At 38.3% G+C, this 20,684-nt stretch overlaps 3 protein-coding genes across 5 annotated transcripts; 1 reads left to right on the forward strand and 2 right to left on the reverse strand.

Moving 5' to 3' along the window:
* Positions 1-12,265: 12,265 nt before the first annotated feature.
* Positions 12,266-15,631, reverse strand: LOC6557354 (nuclear distribution protein nudE homolog). 2 transcript variants are annotated; one of them, XM_032742884.2, is made up of 6 exons: positions 15,499-15,631; positions 15,278-15,431; positions 14,945-15,218; positions 14,615-14,884; positions 14,147-14,238; positions 12,266-13,447 (listed from the first exon to the last, which is right to left on the reverse strand). In XM_032742884.2, exons 1-6 carry the CDS (start codon positions 15,576-15,578, stop codon positions 13,385-13,387), a joined length of 933 nt encoding a protein of 310 aa, XP_032598775.1. In that variant the 5' UTR covers positions 15,579-15,631; the 3' UTR covers positions 12,266-13,384. The 2 variants fall into 2 exon arrangements, with proteins under 2 accessions (XP_032598775.1, XP_032598773.1); XM_032742882.2 differs by lacking the exon at positions 12,266-13,447 and adding an exon at positions 13,606-13,985.
* LOC122322579 lies at positions 15,628-16,827 on the reverse strand. 2 transcript variants are annotated; one of them, XM_043215360.1, is made up of 2 exons: positions 16,403-16,827; positions 15,628-15,774 (listed from the first exon to the last, which is right to left on the reverse strand). In XM_043215360.1, exons 1-2 carry the CDS (start codon positions 16,815-16,817, stop codon positions 15,674-15,676), a joined length of 516 nt encoding a protein of 171 aa, XP_043071295.1. In that variant the 5' UTR covers positions 16,818-16,827; the 3' UTR covers positions 15,628-15,673. The 2 variants fall into 2 exon arrangements, 1 of the variants encoding a protein (XP_043071295.1); XR_006246697.1 differs by lacking the exon at positions 16,403-16,827 and adding an exon at positions 16,200-16,302 and having other exon boundaries at positions 15,717-15,774.
* Positions 16,828-16,965: 138 nt separating this feature from the next.
* Positions 16,966-20,387, forward strand: LOC6557366 (type 1 phosphatidylinositol 4,5-bisphosphate 4-phosphatase). The gene is made up of 6 exons (XM_001983694.3): positions 16,966-17,034; positions 17,387-17,651; positions 18,999-19,174; positions 19,235-19,444; positions 19,594-19,758; positions 19,824-20,387. The coding sequence occupies exons 2-6, from the start codon at positions 17,528-17,530 to the stop codon at positions 19,938-19,940; spliced, it is 792 nt and encodes a 263-aa protein (XP_001983730.1). The 5' UTR covers positions 16,966-17,034; positions 17,387-17,527; the 3' UTR covers positions 19,941-20,387.
* The last annotated feature ends 297 nt before the right edge of the window (positions 20,388-20,684 follow it).

Genomic DNA, 20,684 nt, shown 5'->3' on the forward strand with positions numbered 1-20,684 from the left:
GTGTGTCAGCTATGTTTAACTTTTACCTTCAACAGACGTGCACTGTGTGTGTGTGCCCCGTCAGCCATATATTATTTAAATGGAATATGCTGCAGCCAGCCAGGAGACAGAGCATAAAAGCTGTCCTCAATGCCTGAGTGTAAATATATGTTGAGCTGTTGCTCTTTTTCGCACACACAGGAAGTGTCAGCTATATAATGATTACAGTTTCAGCTGATGCCATACAGAGATAGTTAGATAGTCTGGCAGACAGACAGAGAGTCAGATAGATAAAAGCACTTGACTCTCACAAAAGGCGCATTGATTAGTGTGAGAACTGTTTGTGTGTCATGGGCGTCGAAAGTATTTCAACTAAGGGGGAAAAGAACATACATGCAACTTAAAATACCAAAAATATAATAATAATAATAAATAATTAGTGTATGACAAGGGCGTGCTAGAATTTCTCTTAAAGGGGTATATACAAAGAATAAAATGAATAACAGAATACATATCATAACAATGTCGATTAATTAAATCAATTCAATTAAATGTAATCCGATTAAATATAAGTTACAGCTGTCACAGGCCACTGACTACGCCCCTGGTGGCTGGAACTATGAGCTGCTCTACTCATCTCGATTGCCACATAAGAGTGCAATCTGCCATCGAGGCGTGGGCACGTTTGTATATTAATATGGTCATTGATTTCGATTTGGATAACCATTTCGATTCAGTTTTTCGATGCGCATTTCGTTTCGGTTTCTGTTTCGAACTTCGAACTGTGTGCGTGCTTTGGATGAAGTCATGAAAGACCATAAAATGTCATAAAGTGCCATAAAAAGCGTTGGGGCGTGCAAAGTGCCGCTCAGCAACAGCAACAGAAACACAAACTAACGACCCCACTGGACAGGCCTCGCATAAGTACACACAAAAAAAAAGGACAAGCACACACACACAGATACACTCACACACACACACACACACACAGACACACAAACACATACACCCAATCAGAACAGCATAAAAAGATCAAAGTAGCTGACGAAATGGCTGCAGGCTAAACTGGTGAAAAACTCGGTGACAGAAAAAGGTTAGCGACTTTTTTCTCTTTTTTTTTCAATTTAAAATGAATAGCCGAGGTAAGAAAATTTAAAGGGTTATTTACCTTTAAAGTGCCAATAGATGCAGCTGTTATGCTTGTGGATGAAAACTTCAAAATTAAAGTTAGAGCAACTTTGAAAATATACCAAAAACATGCTCCAACTTTCAAAGTTGATTTTAATCGGTTTCAGTTAGGTTTAAGAAGTTAGCTAGACAAACTCTTAGACCGTCAGTGCTACTTTCTTCATAAGCGTCAAACCTAAAGAACATGATGACGATGATGATGATGTTGATGAGCTGGGTAAAGTCCATAATTAGGCGGACTGTCAGCGGGCGTAAAAAACACGTAGTGACAAGAGGGCTTAGATCAGACAGGCGGGCAAGTTGCCTGGCAGGCAGCTTGGCAACTTAAAGCCGCTGGGTTGTGTCGAGGCTAAGCAGCAAAAAGTTTTTAATCAGACCACGTTGGTCCAGTCGGCAAGTCCCGATCCCAGTTACAGTTGCCATCTCCATAGCTGCCAGTTGGCCGACAGGTTCTTTGCCGCAGTGGCCGTGACGAACTTTTTAATGAGCAACGTTTTGCGGCTAATAAACATTTGTGTGTGTGTGTGTGTTGGGTGTCTTTTCCCATTTGCCAATTTAGTTGCCATGACGCCATGTTTTTAATTGGCAGACGCCGCTGCTTGGCCACTGGTTGTGGACCCCATTTTGGGGACCCTTGAGGGCCGACGCAACAGTTGACGCCACGCCACTCCGCCGGCAATTGCATATTTTATTAAATTGCCTTACACAGCCCATAAAAAGTAAAGAGAGGGTACCAACAACAACAACATCAATGCTCACATTATTCTGTCACAACAATTCATTACACAAAATGCTACCTAATACCGACTAAGTCACAAAAAAAATACCGGAGAGAAAGTTATGACGAACGCTTGAAATGACGCATAGGCCCCGTTGCGTTAACAAACGAAACTTCACTTTTACTATATACTGATACACTAGGCCCGTGAGAGTATGCCAGGCATAAGCTTTCAATACGCTCACTAAGTAAACCAATAGCTCATAAGACATGCTTTGGGAATTGCAAGGACGAGCTCATGTGTGAAATTTGCGCCCTGAGCCCAGTTGTTACACTTGTCACACACGTTCTGTGTTTATTATGCGTCACATCTAATTGCTTAAAGCTTGTGGCAAGCTAAGCATTTTTTTATATGATTGCTTTTAGTTACATTTGAAACAAATTGGTATGCCTGAAGCGATAGTAGTGCTATATTTGCCTTACCCATTGAGCACCTAATCGCACTGTTATCGAATTTAAGCCCAAAATTGGAAATTTGAAAGCCTGTGCAGCGTGCAGAGCTTTTCGAGGGTATTAAAGTCTTTAGCGTTACCAAAAATACGCATAATAATAATATCCTTGCTCGGCCTGCTGTTGTTTTGCCTCCTGCTACGATTGTGTTTTTTTTTTTCTTTCGTTTTGGCCATTTAAATTTACTTGGCAAAGTTTTTTGTTTGGGAAGGCCGCGCCTTGTGAAACTTTTTTGGTTGTCCTGCTGCCAGCTTTCCGGTGCGCCCCTTTTCTGATTTGCTGCTACTGTTTTTGTTTTTTGCTGTTGTTTTTGCTACTGCTGTTGGCAGACAGCAAATCAACAAAATTATGATAAACAGCTGCAGGTAAAGGAACCCCAAAAAAAAAACAAAGAATAACAAAAAGTAAAAACCAAATTGCAAAAGCTGACCAACTGTGCCGAAAAGTCCTTGTTGGCCCGAAAAATCTTCTTTACCCTCGGCTTTTGTGGCACTAAGGCGGGACACAACGCCTTTTTTATTCAATAGAAAATTATATTTTCATTATATTGTCTACTTCAGGAAAAAAAAGAGAAAATTGCAAAAAAAAAAAAAAAACACAAGCAGCAAAATGAAATTGTAATAAAATCAACTTAAAATATTTGCACATGTTTACAGTGGCATGTTAAAGCTTTTGATCTTTATATTACGCCGCATTGTTTGTGTTGTTATTAACTCGATATATATATATACAAATATATATATTTCTATATGCATATGTATATACATACCTACATTATACATATAGATATATATGTAAAGCACTGTCAAGGTGACAGCTATTCCCCAGCTAACAACGCAAAAAAATTGTTGGCATATTGCCTGGCAAATCGCTCGATGCGCTTGGGATTCCTTTTCTCTCCCATTTAGCACTGCCAAAAATGTTCCAACTTTCCAAGTTGAGCATTTTCCGTCACCCGACACACACACAAACACATACACACACACACACACAACACACATATGCACAGCGAGGGGGAGCGCAGTGCTGAACAAGTTAAGCGTTATTTTCAGGTAGCTGACGAGCAAATATTTGCATATTTGATATTTTCGTAACAACAAACTTATACCGAATGTAGATTTCGTTATCGATTTTTATCATAATGTTGCGCTTGTTGCTTTTTTTTTTTTGTTAGCCTTAATACCCTGCAAGCATGTTCAAAGGGAGTTGTATATATTTATATTTAGACTGCAGACATGAATATAGCTTTATTTTAACGAACCACTTAAAATGCTAAAGCAAAAGTAAATAACGCCTATTAATTACAACTTCTGCTGATCATTCAAATAAGCCCAGTAGGGAGTATATTATGCTGTACATTCTTCACTTGCCGTTGGCCACTTTACACCCACTTGTTAATGTTTGCTCTCCACTCTAACGATACACGAAGGCCGCACCTAACCATAACAACAACAACTGTGTAGCCAACAACTATATTTGCAGCAACAACAACAACAGCAACAATGACATTAAGAAAAACAATAACAACACCCACCACGAGATTCGCATGTGCTGTCGTCATATTCGCCATGACGATGGAAGTTGCTCATTGTTCGTTAAATGTGGGAGTTCAGCTTTCTATAAATAGTCAGTTGTCTAGCTGGATATTGTGGGAGAAGCGCGATGCAAGGCAGTCCATAAATGTGGGGTGAAGAACTTTTAGTTCAATGTGCATTATTCTGCTGAACATTCAGTGCAAGCACTAATGAAATCAATAAAGATTAAAAACTAATCCGAGTGTGCCAACATTGAATTTTGAAAACAAACCACAAGACAAATAGCACTGCAGCAAACAATATCAAGGCAGGGGGAAATGGGTCAGTCAGCTGGCCAGTGGGCAAACAATAAATGGAAATTACAACCAGTTAGCAAGTAGTATTTATTGAGAATTAAACAAATGATAAACGATATATGCAATGCAATTAATTAACCTGAAAACATACGAACACAATTGTTTTACATGAACATACAGAAATGTATGCTGCAATATTAACTTATTATTGTATCGATTAGAGGTACTCAAAATATGCAGGCTGATATTATTAAATTTGGATAGTGCTTGAAAATATAATTTGCACATGTATTTACACAGCACCTATACAATTTAGCTGTTTTATTTATTTGCCTTACCTTATAGAATAATCCAGAAACAATACGAATTAACAAATTTTTCATTATTTCGTTAAAGACGACTTTGAACTGAATAGATTTAAGTTTACTTTACGGGTTTCCATTGAGCAAGTTTTTGTTGTCGTACAACTTGTGCTTTCTATTTTATAGTTGGAATTCACAAAAGCAATGTCCTTTAAGTTAGTAATCTAAAAGAAAGTTGTATTTAATAGCAGTAGAAAATCAACTTTTATGCAACTCAACTTTTTCTGCTTGGGCAGCTGTAAAATTGAATACTTAGATACAACTTATATTTTTGTTAAATGTTAAGCAATTTTAGAATTATAAATCTCAAATATTGAATAAAATCAATAAACGAAAAGCTTTGTAGTCTTTGCAAACTTTTTACATTTATAATAATAATAGGAAATCCCTTTACTTAACAAAGGAAATTACTTGAAAACTTAGAGCTCTCAAGAGCTATCCTGTGTCCTGATTGGAAGAAAAAAGAATGCTATTAACCTACTGCTTTAAAACCTTTCACGAGTGAACTTCTTAGGAAAGTTTTTAGCCAACCTTCAAAACCCACTTTGAGGGTATACTTTTAACATGAACTTAGAGATAGAGTCACGTTTCCAACTTTTAATATTGCATTTATCGAGATTTTGAACCATGATTAAAACGCCCTGATTTCTTAAAATGAGGCAACTTTTGAAAAAGTTATGACTCTAGGAAGTTTTGACCCAGTTCTAAGAGCACTTTTATATGATTTTAACACGAATTTTGACAAAGAATCGTGTTTACAACTTTAAATGTAGTCTTCATCAAAATTCAAAACGATAATTAAAAATTAATTGCTTTTGCGAAAAGGGGTTAAGTTTTCACAAAGTTAGGAGCGCTTAAAGTTTACACCCATCCGCACATGCCCAGAACTGATGTATGTACCAGGTATAAATAAAATGTCGGTTTTAAAAAATATGTTGTTGCCCGTGTTGTTAGCTCACCTCTGAGCACATATTCAATGCAACTTCAATGAATAAGCAAAACAGGCAGCTTGAGGTGGGGGCGGTTGTGTTTTGCCTTTTCTTGTCGAGCACAAAGGATCTATGTATCCGCACATATCTATACATCAATCTATATATCCTTATGCATTACAAAATGAATTACAAAATTTGAAATGCGTGTAGTCAAAATGCTTCGTGTTGTGTGCGCATGCAAATGTGCAAATAGATTGGGATGGGATGCGGTGGAGTATGTGGAAGCATTGAAGCATATGCGCAAAGATACACACACAGACACACAGATACACACATACATATTGTACACATATTGAATCCATAAATAAATCTTTAAGCAGAAATTGTAAATGTCGGATTAAGTGTATCACGGAGCGCACATCAGTATGAATGTATGTGTGGACGTGTATGTGTATAAAAACTAAATGGCAAAAAGTACGGCTTAGCTATTGCTGCCTGTTGCTTTGCAGCTGCTATCGGGTTGCCCCAGGATATGTTGTCAAAACGTGGCTAGATCGAAATAAAGTTAATTCCTCACAACACTTACAACAAAGTGCTACCGATAATAATTACTTGCAACATTGTAATCCTCTTAACATTGCCCGATTTACAAGCAGAGTTAAGTGCCATATAACAAGCTCGCCCTCAAGCCATTTTCGAAAAATACCTTGGTGTAAAGAACATCAAGCGGCATTTTATTATCTATTTACTCACGATTCGCCATTCGCTCAAGTCCAACACAAAAAAAATTCAAACACAACACGACGCGAAAGAAACACGCTATATAGTTGGCTATATGCAGGTGTTGCTTTTGTTGTTTTGTTCTTTTTTTTTATTGTTGCGATTATCCAAGCGCCAAGAAACGGGCAAACGCTGTCAAGTCCCCCAGAAGACTGTCACTCTGGATTGGAGCTGGCTCTGGCTCTGGCTCTGGTTTTACCTAATGCTTTAACTCAAAACTGGAGTTCGGCAAAACACACGAAGCACACAGCATACGCACCGAAAAAGGTAACGATAAAAAACTGTTGCGTCGCAGGGGAAAAAAGGGAAATTCCCAAAAAACGAGAATCAATTCCCCGTCAGTACTAAACATTAACTACCATGGGCCTAAAAAGCAACAAGTTTTGTTCGGTATCAGGGTCAAACCACTTGACAGTTTCATCATTATGGCCAACATCATCATCATCATCAGTAGCAGCAGCAGCAGCAGCAGCGTTTGCGTATCAATAGTTCAAAATATTTACAAAAAGAACAAAAACAAAAAAAATTGACACGCGCTGTGAGCAGCTTTGTCAATGTCAATCGTAGGCGTGCTGTGGGGTGGGCAGTGGGCGGTATGGACTTTTACAGCAACTAGTGGTCGCTCAGTGGCTCAAGTTGCACAGCAACAATAGCAGCAGCAAGAGTGGCAGCAGCTACAAATTTGTTTACGCCTAATTGGGCTACGCTTACAAGCCGCAACCCCCCAAAAAAGTATGCAACATAAATTTCAATGCTTTCGTATCGTTCACACCCTTCACCAGAATGAGTGGGCATACTAAGTTTGAGAGTGTCTACGAAACGGATTCGAAGTACTATAGTAGTCATTATTTTAAAGGTATTCAATATGAAAATGGAACTTACCAATATTTGAATATAGTTTGAATATATTTGACATACCAGAAATATGTATTTATCTTTATGCGTAATTATTTTTTATATTTATTTTTATATAAATTTCTTTAGTCTTTTAAAAGTCTTTAGCTATAGTTTCTCCCTGATCAAGCGCTTATCTCCATCAATTTCGCTTTATAGCAGCCTTCGTTTTTCTTTTATGAGCTTTAAAAGGAGATAGTTGCTCTTGATTGTTTATGAGCTTGTGTCAAAATGTTGCAGATTAGTTTCGATTAAGGAAGTGTAATACATTTGTTAACAGACACTCACCAAATAGATTCATACATCTAAAAATAATCAAAATCCAACTAAGCATACTTTCTATGAATAATTTATTGATTCCTAAGCTCGAGTTGAGTGCAGGCTATTTGGTAGTCCAACTTGCAACATATAAAAACTAAAACGTCCCAAGTAAACAAGAAAAAGAAAAATATAAGATAGCACTCAAAAATTGTGTTACGTATGAATAAGTTTTTATGCAAGTGTGTGTGCGTGTGTGTGTGTGCTTGTGTGTGTGTGCGTGTGTGTGTGTGTGCGTGTGTGTTTGCGTATTCTTTGTGAAGCATAAATCAGAGAGTCGCTCCAGACAATAACCTACCATTCTCGTGTGGAATGTGAGTGTGTGTGTGTGTGTGTGTGTGTGTGTGTATCTGCTGGCCTTGCCACACACTCACGCACACACAGATACACGAAGTGGCAATGTTTTTTCTGTCTACCATTTGTGTTGCGGCTCTTTGAGACCATAGTAAAACTGCAAATGGCTTCAGCTCGTTTCACTGGGCAATTGATACAACCATCGGCAGCAATTTCTGAATACAAAAAAATGCAAAGTCAATTTCAAGTTGAATATTGGGTTCAATTAGTAAAAGTGCTAGTCATACTCACGTACACACACACACACACACACACACTCCCGCAAGAACTCAATGTGGCATATAATTGAAGCAAGCTGCAACATCAAATGCAAAAGCCGAAGCGCAATTAAGCCGTTCAAAGGATTTATCGATTGTTCTTTTGCCAATCTGGCAATTCCATTTAATTAAATCTCTACAGTGTCTGCTAATGATGTGCCCTGAGTTTGCGGTCTCGCTCCCCCTCCACCCGCCCCCCTCTAAGGAGGTAGTTGAGGTAACTAATTAATGTAGCGACAATTGAATGCAACTTGAATCCAAGTTAAAAGCTCGTTTATTTAATCAACTCCAGACAGCTGCACTGCGAAGACTAATCAAATTCATTTATACTGTAGATCTTTTGTCGTTTTTTTTTTTTATAGCCGCCAGGCACCGGATGTAATGTCAGCCGGAAGTCGTGTACAAAGATGGCGCCGCCGCCATTGCTCAATGCTACTGTTAACAAGCATCGACATGAGCTATAGGTGCCTTCCTGTGCACTAAGAAATAACAACACAAGAATCATGAATTTTGATTTTACAATTATTATTTACACATATTAAATAATCGACAAATGTTTTCAACAGATTTATATGCGGCACGTTTTTTTATAACTGTTTTGCTTCAAGCTTTGGCTTACAACCACAAAATGAATTTAAGATTGTTTATTCAAAAATAAACTGATTCCATTTACTTCTCTTTTTCTCGTGACAGACATGAAGGATATGTTTAAGATTTTAGTTTCTTTTTTTCCAAGTGTGTGTGTGTGTTTCTGTTTGTGTAAAAGGTCTTCTGTCCTGCGTGTTATATTAAAGCAAATTATGGCTTTTATTATTGCAGCCTTCGCAGCTAACGAAAATATCCCAAAGCAACTGCAGAACGTATATTCCTCTCTAGATGTTGTTGTTGTTGTTGTTGCTCTTATTTGTTGTTGTTTGCTTAACGTTGATTTTGGTTGGGTTGTTAGCTGGTTGCTTTATCTGTGCTTCAGTTTTGGGCTTCACCTTGCACATACTAGGCAAACTCATTACGAAAAATGAGCGTCCTGCGGCGTTCAAACAAAGCAAGGTTCTCCACCTGAGGGCATACAACACCAGACCACACACCCACCACATACTCCACCTTCCACTACAGTATGCCCTACTGCCCTCTTGTCATGTTAATGTATACAATGTATGTATGTATGCAGTGGCTTGTTTATGCCGAAATTTGTACACACTTACACTTGCCAACCAACCACCCGAATATCGATTTTGTTTGATGTTTAGGCCAGACCAAAAACGATGCCAGGACACGCCAACAGCCACCCTAAGGCGCAACAGCCGCATCATCATCATCATCATCATTATCCTTGTCCCACTGCGAGGCTTCCGTTAACGTTTACTTGCCGCTTCATCTTACGCTATCGCGCATTTTAAATATTAACAGCGTGTAAAATGCCAAATACAATATAAGTACCCGTATATACATTGTATTCACAGGGTGTCCTTCAATGACATTATTTAATTGACTAAATGGTTCTATCGTCTTAACCAGCTACCGTGGAATGTCATTATGAGGACTCCTATCAAATAAAATACTAATTCTAGACAAATTTCCGAAAGAAATTTATGAAGTAAACTAATTTGAATAACATGGAATAGTAATTTGTATTCTTGATATCTAATAAACTACTCACTCTAGAGGAATTTCCGTAAAGATATTTATGGATGCACATCAAAGAGCGATATATTTTCTTAATATCAGTTAGGCTAAATGGAAACTCAAGTGTTCGTTGCAATGTAAGATTAAGTACTAAACTAGTCAGAAAATATTGCATGATAGCAGGAAAGTTTTTGCTGCAAATTCAACAGCTCTAAATTCCTCTCTTAAATCCCAATAAAAAAGGAACATTGCATTTCATGTTTATTTGCGTTCTTTGCTGCAAGAAACAACAACAGCAACAACAACAAAAACCAGCCTTAATCCAAAGCTATCCTAAGCTGATTACACAATTGAACAGCACCCTGTTTGTGTTGTTGCCAGCTTGAAAACTTTTAGCTGGAAGGTGCGCAGATTTCTTCTTTTTTTTCTTCTTTTTGCTACCGCTTTTTATGAGCTGTTTTGGCTCGATTTTTATGCGAAAACAATTACACTTGAGCTGCTGCGAAATGATTTATACAAATGTGTTCTCTAACTGTTATGAGTGCTGCAGGCTAACTATGTATGCTCTACGTATATATTTACCTACTTAGTGTGTGGGTGCTTTATTTGTAGTAGTTTTGCTATTTCCCAGTTAATTAGCTGACGTAGATTTTACCCGCTTTTTACTCATGGGAGTTCATTAGGCAAAAGGCGACAGCAGAAACAGCGCAAATTCTTCGAATTGCGTTTAAAAATATCCTGCATACACACACAGAGGCAACCTACAAGCCCACACACACACATACACACACACACACTCAACATGCGCACATTCATTCATGCTTAGCTTTTATGTCAGCGATGCTTTCATTTTCCTTTATTTCAAAGGGCAATTGCATTGTGCCATTTTAAATCGGCTTATGGCTGCAGCATGCAAGGGCCTGTGTTGCAAGGACAATAGAAAGTGTACTCAGCCAGGGTCTTAGCTGAAAGGGTGCTGGCATTCTTAGAACTTGTTGTACAGGAACAGACAAACAGACGGACAGACGGACAGAGGGTTATTGCTATAAGATCAAGAATTTAATTACCTACTTTCATCTATATATTCCCAACTTGATTATATCCATTTAACGCCTTTCATTAAGCAAAGTGTAAGAACACCATCGTTGGAATTTTGTTATTAGAAATTTTGCAATAAGAAGCAGAGCACTCTCACACACACACACACAGTCGGATTTATTCTCGTACAAAACCTAATCAAATTAAAATTCAAAATAATACACTCACCAGCAGCAACAGCAGCATAATTTAACCCCTTCTTTGGATTCACTTTGCAATCGACGCAGCAACAACAAATCGTTTTCTATTCGCAAAGCGCCCCAAGCAACTACACATTAATTTAATTTCAGTTTCGCTTCGAGAACCCACTTTACATTAAATTAGCACAATTTAAATATTAAAATCAAAATTTAATTGCAAGCTTCGATAATCATTCATAATAGAGATGTATTTTGTGGATCTCTCAGAGAGTTTTTGTCTAAGATAAATAAGATTTGTATAACGTATGAAAGGAAAAGACATTGGATAGAGTATATAAGATAATAATCCAAGTATTTTTATTTTAGATATTTGAACAAACACGGCAAAGAATCGAGCTCTACTTGAGACTTGCATTTTTCTTCAGATTTTGCAGTCCATTTAAAATGGGAAAAGTTGTGTAATAGTCAGTGAAAACATAAAAGAACTTCTGTAAATCAAATTTGTTATCAATTTTGGAGTTACACATATTAAGAAGCTGTCTAGCCACTTAACCCCCCTTGGCTGAGTTGCTGGCTACGCCTTTGAGCACATCACTTGCTGCTGCACATTGGTCGCTGTGGTTGAAAGTGCTGTGCGTTTGATAAAAGCCTGTGCCATTTTTTTCTTGTCTCTGTTGCCGTTGCCTATGAAAAATATTTGCACTCAATGCCAAACACTAGACGCCCTGCTTTTTACTTCAAAAACCAAAGCACTTTCATTAGTTCAACACGCTCACGGTCAGCAGCAGCAATTTCCCAATACTCAACCTCAAAGCCTAAAACCCGGCGCAAGGCCAGCAACAGCTTCAGTGGGGCAGATTACCTTGTAGAGCCGCCCCTGCAATAGCATAATTTCCTGGGGTAAACTTTGGCGCCACCCGCACCAAGAAACTGTGCTAAAAAGGGGAAGAGCCACAGCAAAAGCTTTTGAGGAGTTGAGTTGATGTGCAAGTGTGTGGTTGGTGTGTAGGTGGTGCGTATTCCGTGGGTTGTGGCGGCATTAACCAGCCTGGCCTTGGCATAGCTAGCAAGCCACTGACAACTCGGGCGCCTTTGCTAAATTAATACAAATATTTTGCTAATATTTTTTAAGTACACAACAAATTCAGCTTTAACATGCTTGAAGATAAATGTTAACTTTGAAATGGGATTCAAATACTTGTTTAACTTTAGTTAAGAGTGCTTTAAATTTTTCCGCACTTTAAAGAAATTGATTTAAAGATTAGAACATTTTCAGCGTTGTTTCTATTTAAAACTAATTATCTCTTTATTTATAAATTATCATGTGTTGTTGTCTGTTTCATAAATGTACAATTATTTAATATATGTAATATAGTATAATAATAATAACATTTTTCTTTTCTCTGTTGCATTTTTACATTATTTTATATTCGCATCAAAATATAAAACGAAAAATGTGTCATTATTGTGGTTGTTGTTGAAATTCTTTTGTACGCTGTTCAAATTTAACTAAATGGTTGGATTGTTGGGGAAAGGTTAGGGTTAGAGTGCAAGAGACGACCTTAGCCGTAACTAGTCATAAATTGTATTTAGCTTAAGTGATAATTGCCACCACACACTCTCTATAAACTCTGTAAACCTCTCTCTTTCTCTCCTTTCCTTCTATTTAATGCTAGTATTTGTTTTGCTTTCGTGTAATAGTATGTTTTTACGGGCTGTAATACTTTCGAATCAGCTGAACTTTCTTCTTATTTATGATGCACTACAAGCTACAATTCTACAGAAGCTCTGTGTGCTGATCTCACTTGAACTTACTCGCTAAACTAGTAGTCATGTTCAAAACTGTGTACATGTTTAGATGCACATTATTTCATTTTGAAAGCTCTGCGAGCAAAAATTAACAATCAATACTAGAACATGACTAATTTTAAACATATATAAGAAACATATACTAATTATGCATTCCATGAATGTGCAAAATCGCGGCTGCCACGTGTAAAGAAAGCCATTTAAATCATGCTCTTAAACATGATGAATCAGATCAGAATTAATGCGACTTAAGTTTAACGTATTTTCTCTCGTTACATACAAGTAAGGCGTATTGTGTGTGTGTTGGGCGGGGCGTGGAATCGGCTTCAATATATATAGCTATATAATATATTCACATACAACATAAACGATTGTGTGTGATTTATAAGTAATAATATATAGTAAATTTTTACAAGTCAATTCAATGAAAAAATAAATAAAAAGAGCGGGACAGAAGCACGTTAAAATCGAAACTAGAACGTAAACAAAACTGAACAAACGATGCAACTGTACAGCTGCCAGTTGTCGCAGTAGCTACTCGGCAGTCTCCAGTGATAGGGGCGACTGTTGCAGCGCCAATCCGGCTGCTGGTCATTGACGTGGATGCATCGGCGGCGCATGCTCTCGATATGTCTTCAGCTTCGTCTCCATGGCCTGCAAAAGAACAACAACAACAAGTTGATCAAAAACGGATGACAGACAAGCAGAAGCAACAAATTACAAAGAAACAAACAAACAAATAAAAACATATAAGACCAGTTACAAAATGTAAATGTTATTTATTAACGTAAGCATATTAAATAAATGCAAGCGCCAATTAAACAGTAGCCACTAGACAAAAAGCAAATTACAAAAATCGTTATTAGCACTTTTTTTATGGAGGCGTCTCTGCGGCAGGCTCCGGAGAGGCCTGCGTGCTGCGCATACGTTCCGCAAAACGCCTAAATATATTTGTGCCAAATTGCAAACTGTTCTGACGCTGCGTTGCAGCCAAAACAGGAGCAGGAGCAGGATTATTGCAATCTGTCCAGCTGACATCGCTGCTGGTGGGCGTTGTCTGAGCATCGCTGCTAACGCCGCTGCCAAAGGCGCGACGAAAGAGACTAGTTTCGCTGCCGGGCGAAGACAGCGTAGCACGTTCGCAGGCGCAACGAAACTTTTGACAATCAGGACATAACAAGGTCTTGTCCCACTATAAAAACATATGAAATAAATATTGAACTAAAAACAAAACACAACAAAAACCAAAAAATAAATCAAATACAAAATAGAGATATAGGTAGTTCGAGGTAAAGATATAATGTATGCGTTCCATATACCATGCTTGGAGAGTATTAATCAAGGGGAACTTACGTTCAGTTTTCTTAACATGTCGGCCACAATGTTGAGCGCCGTGGTGCGGGAGCTGGCATTCATAGCATTGCCATTGATAAGGTTCTCGGGATCTGCAAAAAGGGAGCAAACACAAGAAACACAGCATTGGTTAGTTTATAGGCCTAATTAACAATTGGTTAACAATGACAAATGGCAATTGGTTACAGCGACAAACGAACACAAACATACACAGGCACTGCCTACGAGAAATGTTTGCAAGTCATGAAAATTTAGCTTACATTTAATAATATTGTGCATATAAAAATACAGAAATGTAAAAAAAAAAAACAAAACAAAAAAAATATGCTTAAATATATACAATATGGAATTTCTTTTGGATGTTGTGATGATGATTGATTAAAAACTAGTTGGTTGGCTTGGTATGGCGAGATGATTTGGATAGCTTGAGGATGCGTTTTGTTTGCTTCAATGAACTGATTATCTTACTTTTAAGCGAATGTTGCTGTTGATTATATTCGTTTCTATTAGCTAAACTGCCGTTTAGCGAACTAACGCTAACGCTGCTGGCTTTTGTTGCGGTGGCATTGTCATGTTGCATCAGTATATCACCATTGCCCAGAATTCCATTGGGCAGAGATGCTGACGAATTCATCGAGCTGTTGCCGGTGTTTGCAGTATTTGTTGCTACTCCTGTTGTTGTTGTTGTGCCATTCGCTGGCGTATAGCGCGCCTTTACATTCAGCTCCTGCTTGAGATCTACAAGCAGAATTCACAGTCAAACAAAGTTTGAATTTAAGCTCATATCACAAAACGCACCGCGGGTCTCGTCCATTAGCCGCTGCAGCTTCTCTTGCAGCATCTCCTTCTCGTCCACCTCCATCTCAAGGAGCGCATTCTTTTCATAGGCTTTGTCCAACATCTTCTCAAAGTCTACTATGCTCTCGTTGAGTATTCGATGTGCACGCTCCAGATCATCGTTTTTCTGCTCCAATTGTCGCAGATATTCCTTCATCGAATCGCGCTCTTTTTTCACCGTCTCATACTGTTTATCCAGCATTGACATTTCAATGCCATGTGAGTCCACCTTGAGCTGCATGGAGTATTTATGAGGTAAATTATGTTTTTACTTTTTATATTTCTATGTCTTACCTTAAGCGAATCGTTCTCTTTCTCTAACATATTAAGCTTGGCTCTGAGATCTTTAATTATACTCTGTTTTTGCTCCAGAGTGGCGTCCATTTCGGCCTCCATTTCTCGCGACTGTTCAACGTATTCGTCGTACTCCTGTTTCACATCTGTCCATCTGCAAAAGCACAGCAAACATATTGATATAAGTTAAAGGAGTTATCCAAGAGCTTTTCTTCACTTACTCTTTGTGGTACTGTTTGGAGCGCTCTTTCCAATATCTGCACTCGTCCTCGACACTGTTAAACATCGGTGGAGCCTCCATTATTTCCTTCTTTTTTGTGTGTTTTTGTGTATCGGTGGTCAAAATAAACTAAACTGGGCTCGAAATATTCGTTCGTTCGTTTTTTTTTTTTATAGCTAAACAAATTCGTTTAATTGGCCTGTTTTGTGGCACTTAACTACCAATTTTCTACTGTTTAAAAATGAAGCCAAAACACAGTTGTTGGTAGTCCGTGGATCTGAAAGCGTTTAAAGTGAAAATGTGAAAAATCAATTAGAAACAGGTGTTCTCATCAGCAGCTGTTGTTGTTGTTTCTGTTGTGGTTTGTTTTTTTGACTATGCCAGCTAAATAAACATTTGTATTTGTGACGTCGACGCCACTTTGGCTCTGCGTTTCCCGTACCTAAGCCAACAACAACAACAACACTGTCAAAGATACGACGAAGTTTCCAATACAACAACGCGCAGCAGCAGCACAAAATGAAATCATCGCACAATTTTCACACGACTTTTTTACCATAGTGCAAGATTAAATCGACATTACAACAAATTGAATGCTATTTAGCATGCATTACTCACACTTTACAAATAATTTGACTACGTTTGCTTTGGTTTATTTACATAAAAACCGCATATAAATAAGTTATGCTTGTAAAAATTTACCACTACTCCGAAATGCACAAGCCAACCTGTAGCCCTGGGACCAGTGTTGTACAGTGCACGTGGTAGTCAACCCTGCGCAAATGCAGTCGATGATTTTCTTGCAGTTGAATTTAAATGCAATTTTTGTTTTGCTTTAATATATATTTATATTCTATGACAATTCTACATTGTTTTGTAACGATTTAGTTTTCGACGAGTCTTACGTCTGCGTATCGTCCTCTTCACGTGAAAATCAGATTTTTCCAACGAGCGACCAGGAAATACGATTGATCTTTTTGCTGTGTTATCACTGCTGCTTTCATTTGATATATGATATTCGGCATCCACGTCTATATCGGAACTATCGTCAATGATTTGCGGTGCGTTTAAAGTCATATCTCGCATCGATATTTGATTGTTTGAAACTGGTTGCGTTTCACCGTCGCCAACTATCCGCAAAGGCAATGGATTAAATGAAAAGCTTTGAGTAAATTGTCGTTGGCGGGTTTTGCGTCGTAAGCTGTGATTAATCCTTTGTGTCTCTGTTTCACTTGAGCTACTGTTATGGCCGTCATTGACTTTTGCAGTACTATTTTCTAGATAGCTTATTAATGATTCTTTGGAATTATTTTGCGACATTTTAATTACGGGTCACTCCATAAAGAAAACAACAAAGAGTAAACATGTAAGTCAGCTGGCCGACCATGACAACTCTGTGCGTTAGGGTCACACTGGCAATTGCAGGGCTGCACAATGCAGACTGATAAGTGTGACCACAGTAATCATCAGTGCAAGTGTGGCCAACTCGCTTAACTCTGCGTCGACGGCAGCAGAAGTGCACTTTCAACGAAATAAGGTAAGATTCAAGCACAAAATAGAGATACAAACATTAAACAATTAGCACCATCGTATATATAAACTAAGTTAGTAATTAACAACGATTCTGTGCGCTGGACCAAAAAGAACGACCCGGCTGAAACGGCCAGAAAATTGATTATTGCGGAGCATGCCGAAAAGGGAGGATTTAGCAGAAGAGTGGAAACGGAAAACAGAAAAGAAAAAAAAAACAAAGTAGGAAAAAAATCACAAGCCTATGCACCAACAAACAAAGAAGTCGTGCCTAAAAATATGCCTATAGTGTATACTACTAAAACCTGTGTGTGACTTCTTTTTTACATGGTTTTTTTTTTCTATTCGTTTATTTGCAGTTGAAGCATTTGCGTTGCGGTGTGTAGAAAACGAATAAGAAGAAGCAGCAGCAGCAACAACAATTGCAATTTGGGTGCAATACTAACGGGACTTGTGCTTGGTGTAAAACAAAAAGTGAAGAAGAAAAGTACCACGCCGATATGGCTGATCCCGAGAAACAAAGCTTGATCAACAAAGACGAGCCCACCTCGGCCTCTTACCCATCCTTTCCAAATGAGGGCACCGAAAATCCAGGCAGCAGCGTTGCTGCCAATAACGACGACGGTACGTATATGGTCACCCTAATCTATGGATTTTACTAAGTGCATTCACACCAAACACCCATCCGTCTGACTGCCCTCATGCGTGCGGATCTATGCGGGCAGAGATTGTTGTCTCCAGTGTTGGAAACCCAACAAGTGTTCGCTCTACTTTGCAGCTGCTGCTGCCGCTGCTGCGATTCGCAGTCGAAGGTCTGCCTCTAAACATACTTTGTGCTAACTGACTCACTCATGATAAAAAAAATACTCTGCATGGGAGTTGCTGTGGGTGTAGGTGTGTGGGTGTTGTTCAGGGTGCAAGCGCGGAGGGGTTGAGGAGTGTTATTATAAACCACCCGTTTGCTCGAATTTGTAGAAAGTTCGTAACTTGATGCCAATTCGCATTGGAATACGCAGCGTTTAGCTATTGTTGCGTAGATTATTGTAACTATAAAATAAGCTTTGTTACAGCTGCTTAGATCCCTGGGAAATTGTTGATTCTTGTCTTTGGCAATTTTGGAAAATTACTTTAAAAAATTAACATACTTTATTTACTTATGAAAATATCTTTTTTAAATTAGCAACTTATTTTTTATTGGCTTCTGTTTATTTGACACTTTTAAACGAGATCCTTTTGAAAATGGGTCTAAAGACAAATTAAATTAAATACATAATTGATAGCAATCATATTTTAATATTCAGAAGCTACTCTAGTTTGTTTTATTAAACAATTTCTTCAAACAGCTCTTGTCGAGAGCATACAACCATCGATAAGCGCCCCGCTCTCCTATTGTTTTGTTGACGCTTTTATATCAGTGTCAGTACCAATTCTAGCGGCGTCGTTCAGCTGTTTAATCAGCAGGCGAAGAGAGGCATTTTTTATGAGTCATCCTATGCCTGTGTTCCATTATCGTCACTCACACACTGTTGCAGAGTTTACACACCCCCTCTCTCCAGTGCCACCGATTACTGCACTGTATCTCGCAGCACTTTTATGTTGCCCTGAACCTGATCACAGTCTTTTAATGTCATAGTCCATGCCCAAGGCTGAGAGCTATTTATAGCCTTGCCATTAATGTATTCTTTCCCCTAAGATCTCTTAGTATTCTACTTGTTTGAAACCATGCAGAGATGTCTAAGTGAGGGTTTGTCTTCGTACGCCTAAGCATTGATTGACCCACTTGGTTTTATCTCCCATTCTCCACCCATTTTGTAATAATCAATCTCTTGTATGCCACGCTCTTTTATCGGTGGCACTGTCAGTGGCAGCCACTTTTTTAGTGCAACAGCAGTTGCAACTGAAGCAACATGTATTTGTTTTACACAAAAAATACACCAACTAATCGATCATGCGCATCTTTGCTCCATCCAGGCAGCACGGCACAATCGGTGCCTTTCATTGGACCCGATGAGCTACCGCCGCCGTATCAGAGCAGTGGCACTGGCGGCGTCCCCATGGTCACCTGTCGCGTCTGTCAAAACATGATTGACATAACCGCGAAGAGAGAGCAACACGTGGTCAAGTGCACCCACTGCAATGAGGCAACTGTAAGTATTGCTCGAAATATATATATATTCTTATCCATATTCATAATACATGTTTTGCAGCCCATAAGGAATGCACCACCCGGCAAGAAGTATGTGCGCTGTCCTTGCAATTGTCTCTTAATCTGTAAGAGCTCATCGCAGCGCATAGCTTGTCCACGTCCCAATTGCAAGCGTATTATCAATTTGGCTCCAAGTCCAGTGACACCGCCCGTGCCAACTATGCCGGGAATGTGCCGCGTCACCTGTGGCCACTGCTCCGACACGTTTTTGGTAAGGCTCCCAAACGGTTAATGCTACAAATTGAGAGGGAATAGGGAATATAAAGTAACATTACATATTTAGAGTCTCTTAAATATAGTTTTTCTTATACGTAACATTAAATTATTTTTATAAATATTTGTTTCTTGTACGCCACACAGTTTAATACCTATAACAACGCACTGGCTCGCTGTCCACACTGCAGGAAAGTGTCTTCGGTGGGTTCCCGTTTCGCCAATAGTCGTGGCGTTCTGTTTGCCATTGTTGCATTGCTCTTCCTCATTGGCAGCATTGCCCTCACCGTGGGCACGTACTCATATGCAAATGTGAGTAGCCTTAAATTGTACATCTATGTCACGTTTATATATATATGTATTTTCTTTATCAACAGGATCATGGCGGCATGTATTTCGTGTACGTTGTAATGTTCTTTATTGCGATGCTCACGTCGGCCCGTTCCGTTTATTATTTCAGGCTTAAAGTAAGCGCGATCGATGGACCCATGTAAAATTCGCGGCGCGTCGGTTAATATGAAAGTGCATTGTTTTATTTTTATAAATAAATATATATATACTTATATATATATACATATATATATATATATAAATATATGTATAAATATATATATATTTTGCATATATATCATTCCTTTTGATATTAAACCCGTTTATCAGAAAACAAAAAGCAAACAGCAAATAGAACACAGCAAATATATAAGGGCAAACATTTCTCAACATTTTCATATGCAGGGCCGCCAGCAGATTCTTCTCAAAAAATTAAATATAAAAGAAACATCAGCAAAAGCAACAAAAGTAGTTTTGTCGCGCATCTTACAAGAGTTATTCGTGTTGAATTAATATTAAACTTAGCTAAATCGTCAGCAAGTAACTCTCCCATTTAAAGTGATTTTTAAAAAAGCATAATTAAGACTAAAATCTAATTACAAATTTAACAAAAACCACAAATGCAAATAAAAACGAGCAAAAACAACAACTACGTATTCTGAAGAAAGAAAAACCAATATTTCGTAATACCAAAACAGCAAAAAAATATAGTAAAAAGCAGAGAAGGCAAATGCTTAAAACGATTACATTAAATGTGCTAATTAAAAAAACAGTAATGGAAACTAAAAACTGTACGCAGTTTATTAGGCAACGTTGACTGGCAGACATACAAACGAAACGACAGAGCGATTGACCTAATTGCACCCACATCTTATAGCATCTATTAAAGCAAGTGTTTTTTTACAAAT

The sequence above is a fragment of the Drosophila grimshawi genome, unplaced genomic scaffold (genome assembly GCF_018153295.1).
Source record: "Drosophila grimshawi isolate 15287-2541.00 unplaced genomic scaffold, ASM1815329v1 contig_44, whole genome shotgun sequence".
Taxonomy (NCBI): Eukaryota; Metazoa; Arthropoda; class Insecta; order Diptera; family Drosophilidae; genus Drosophila; species Drosophila grimshawi.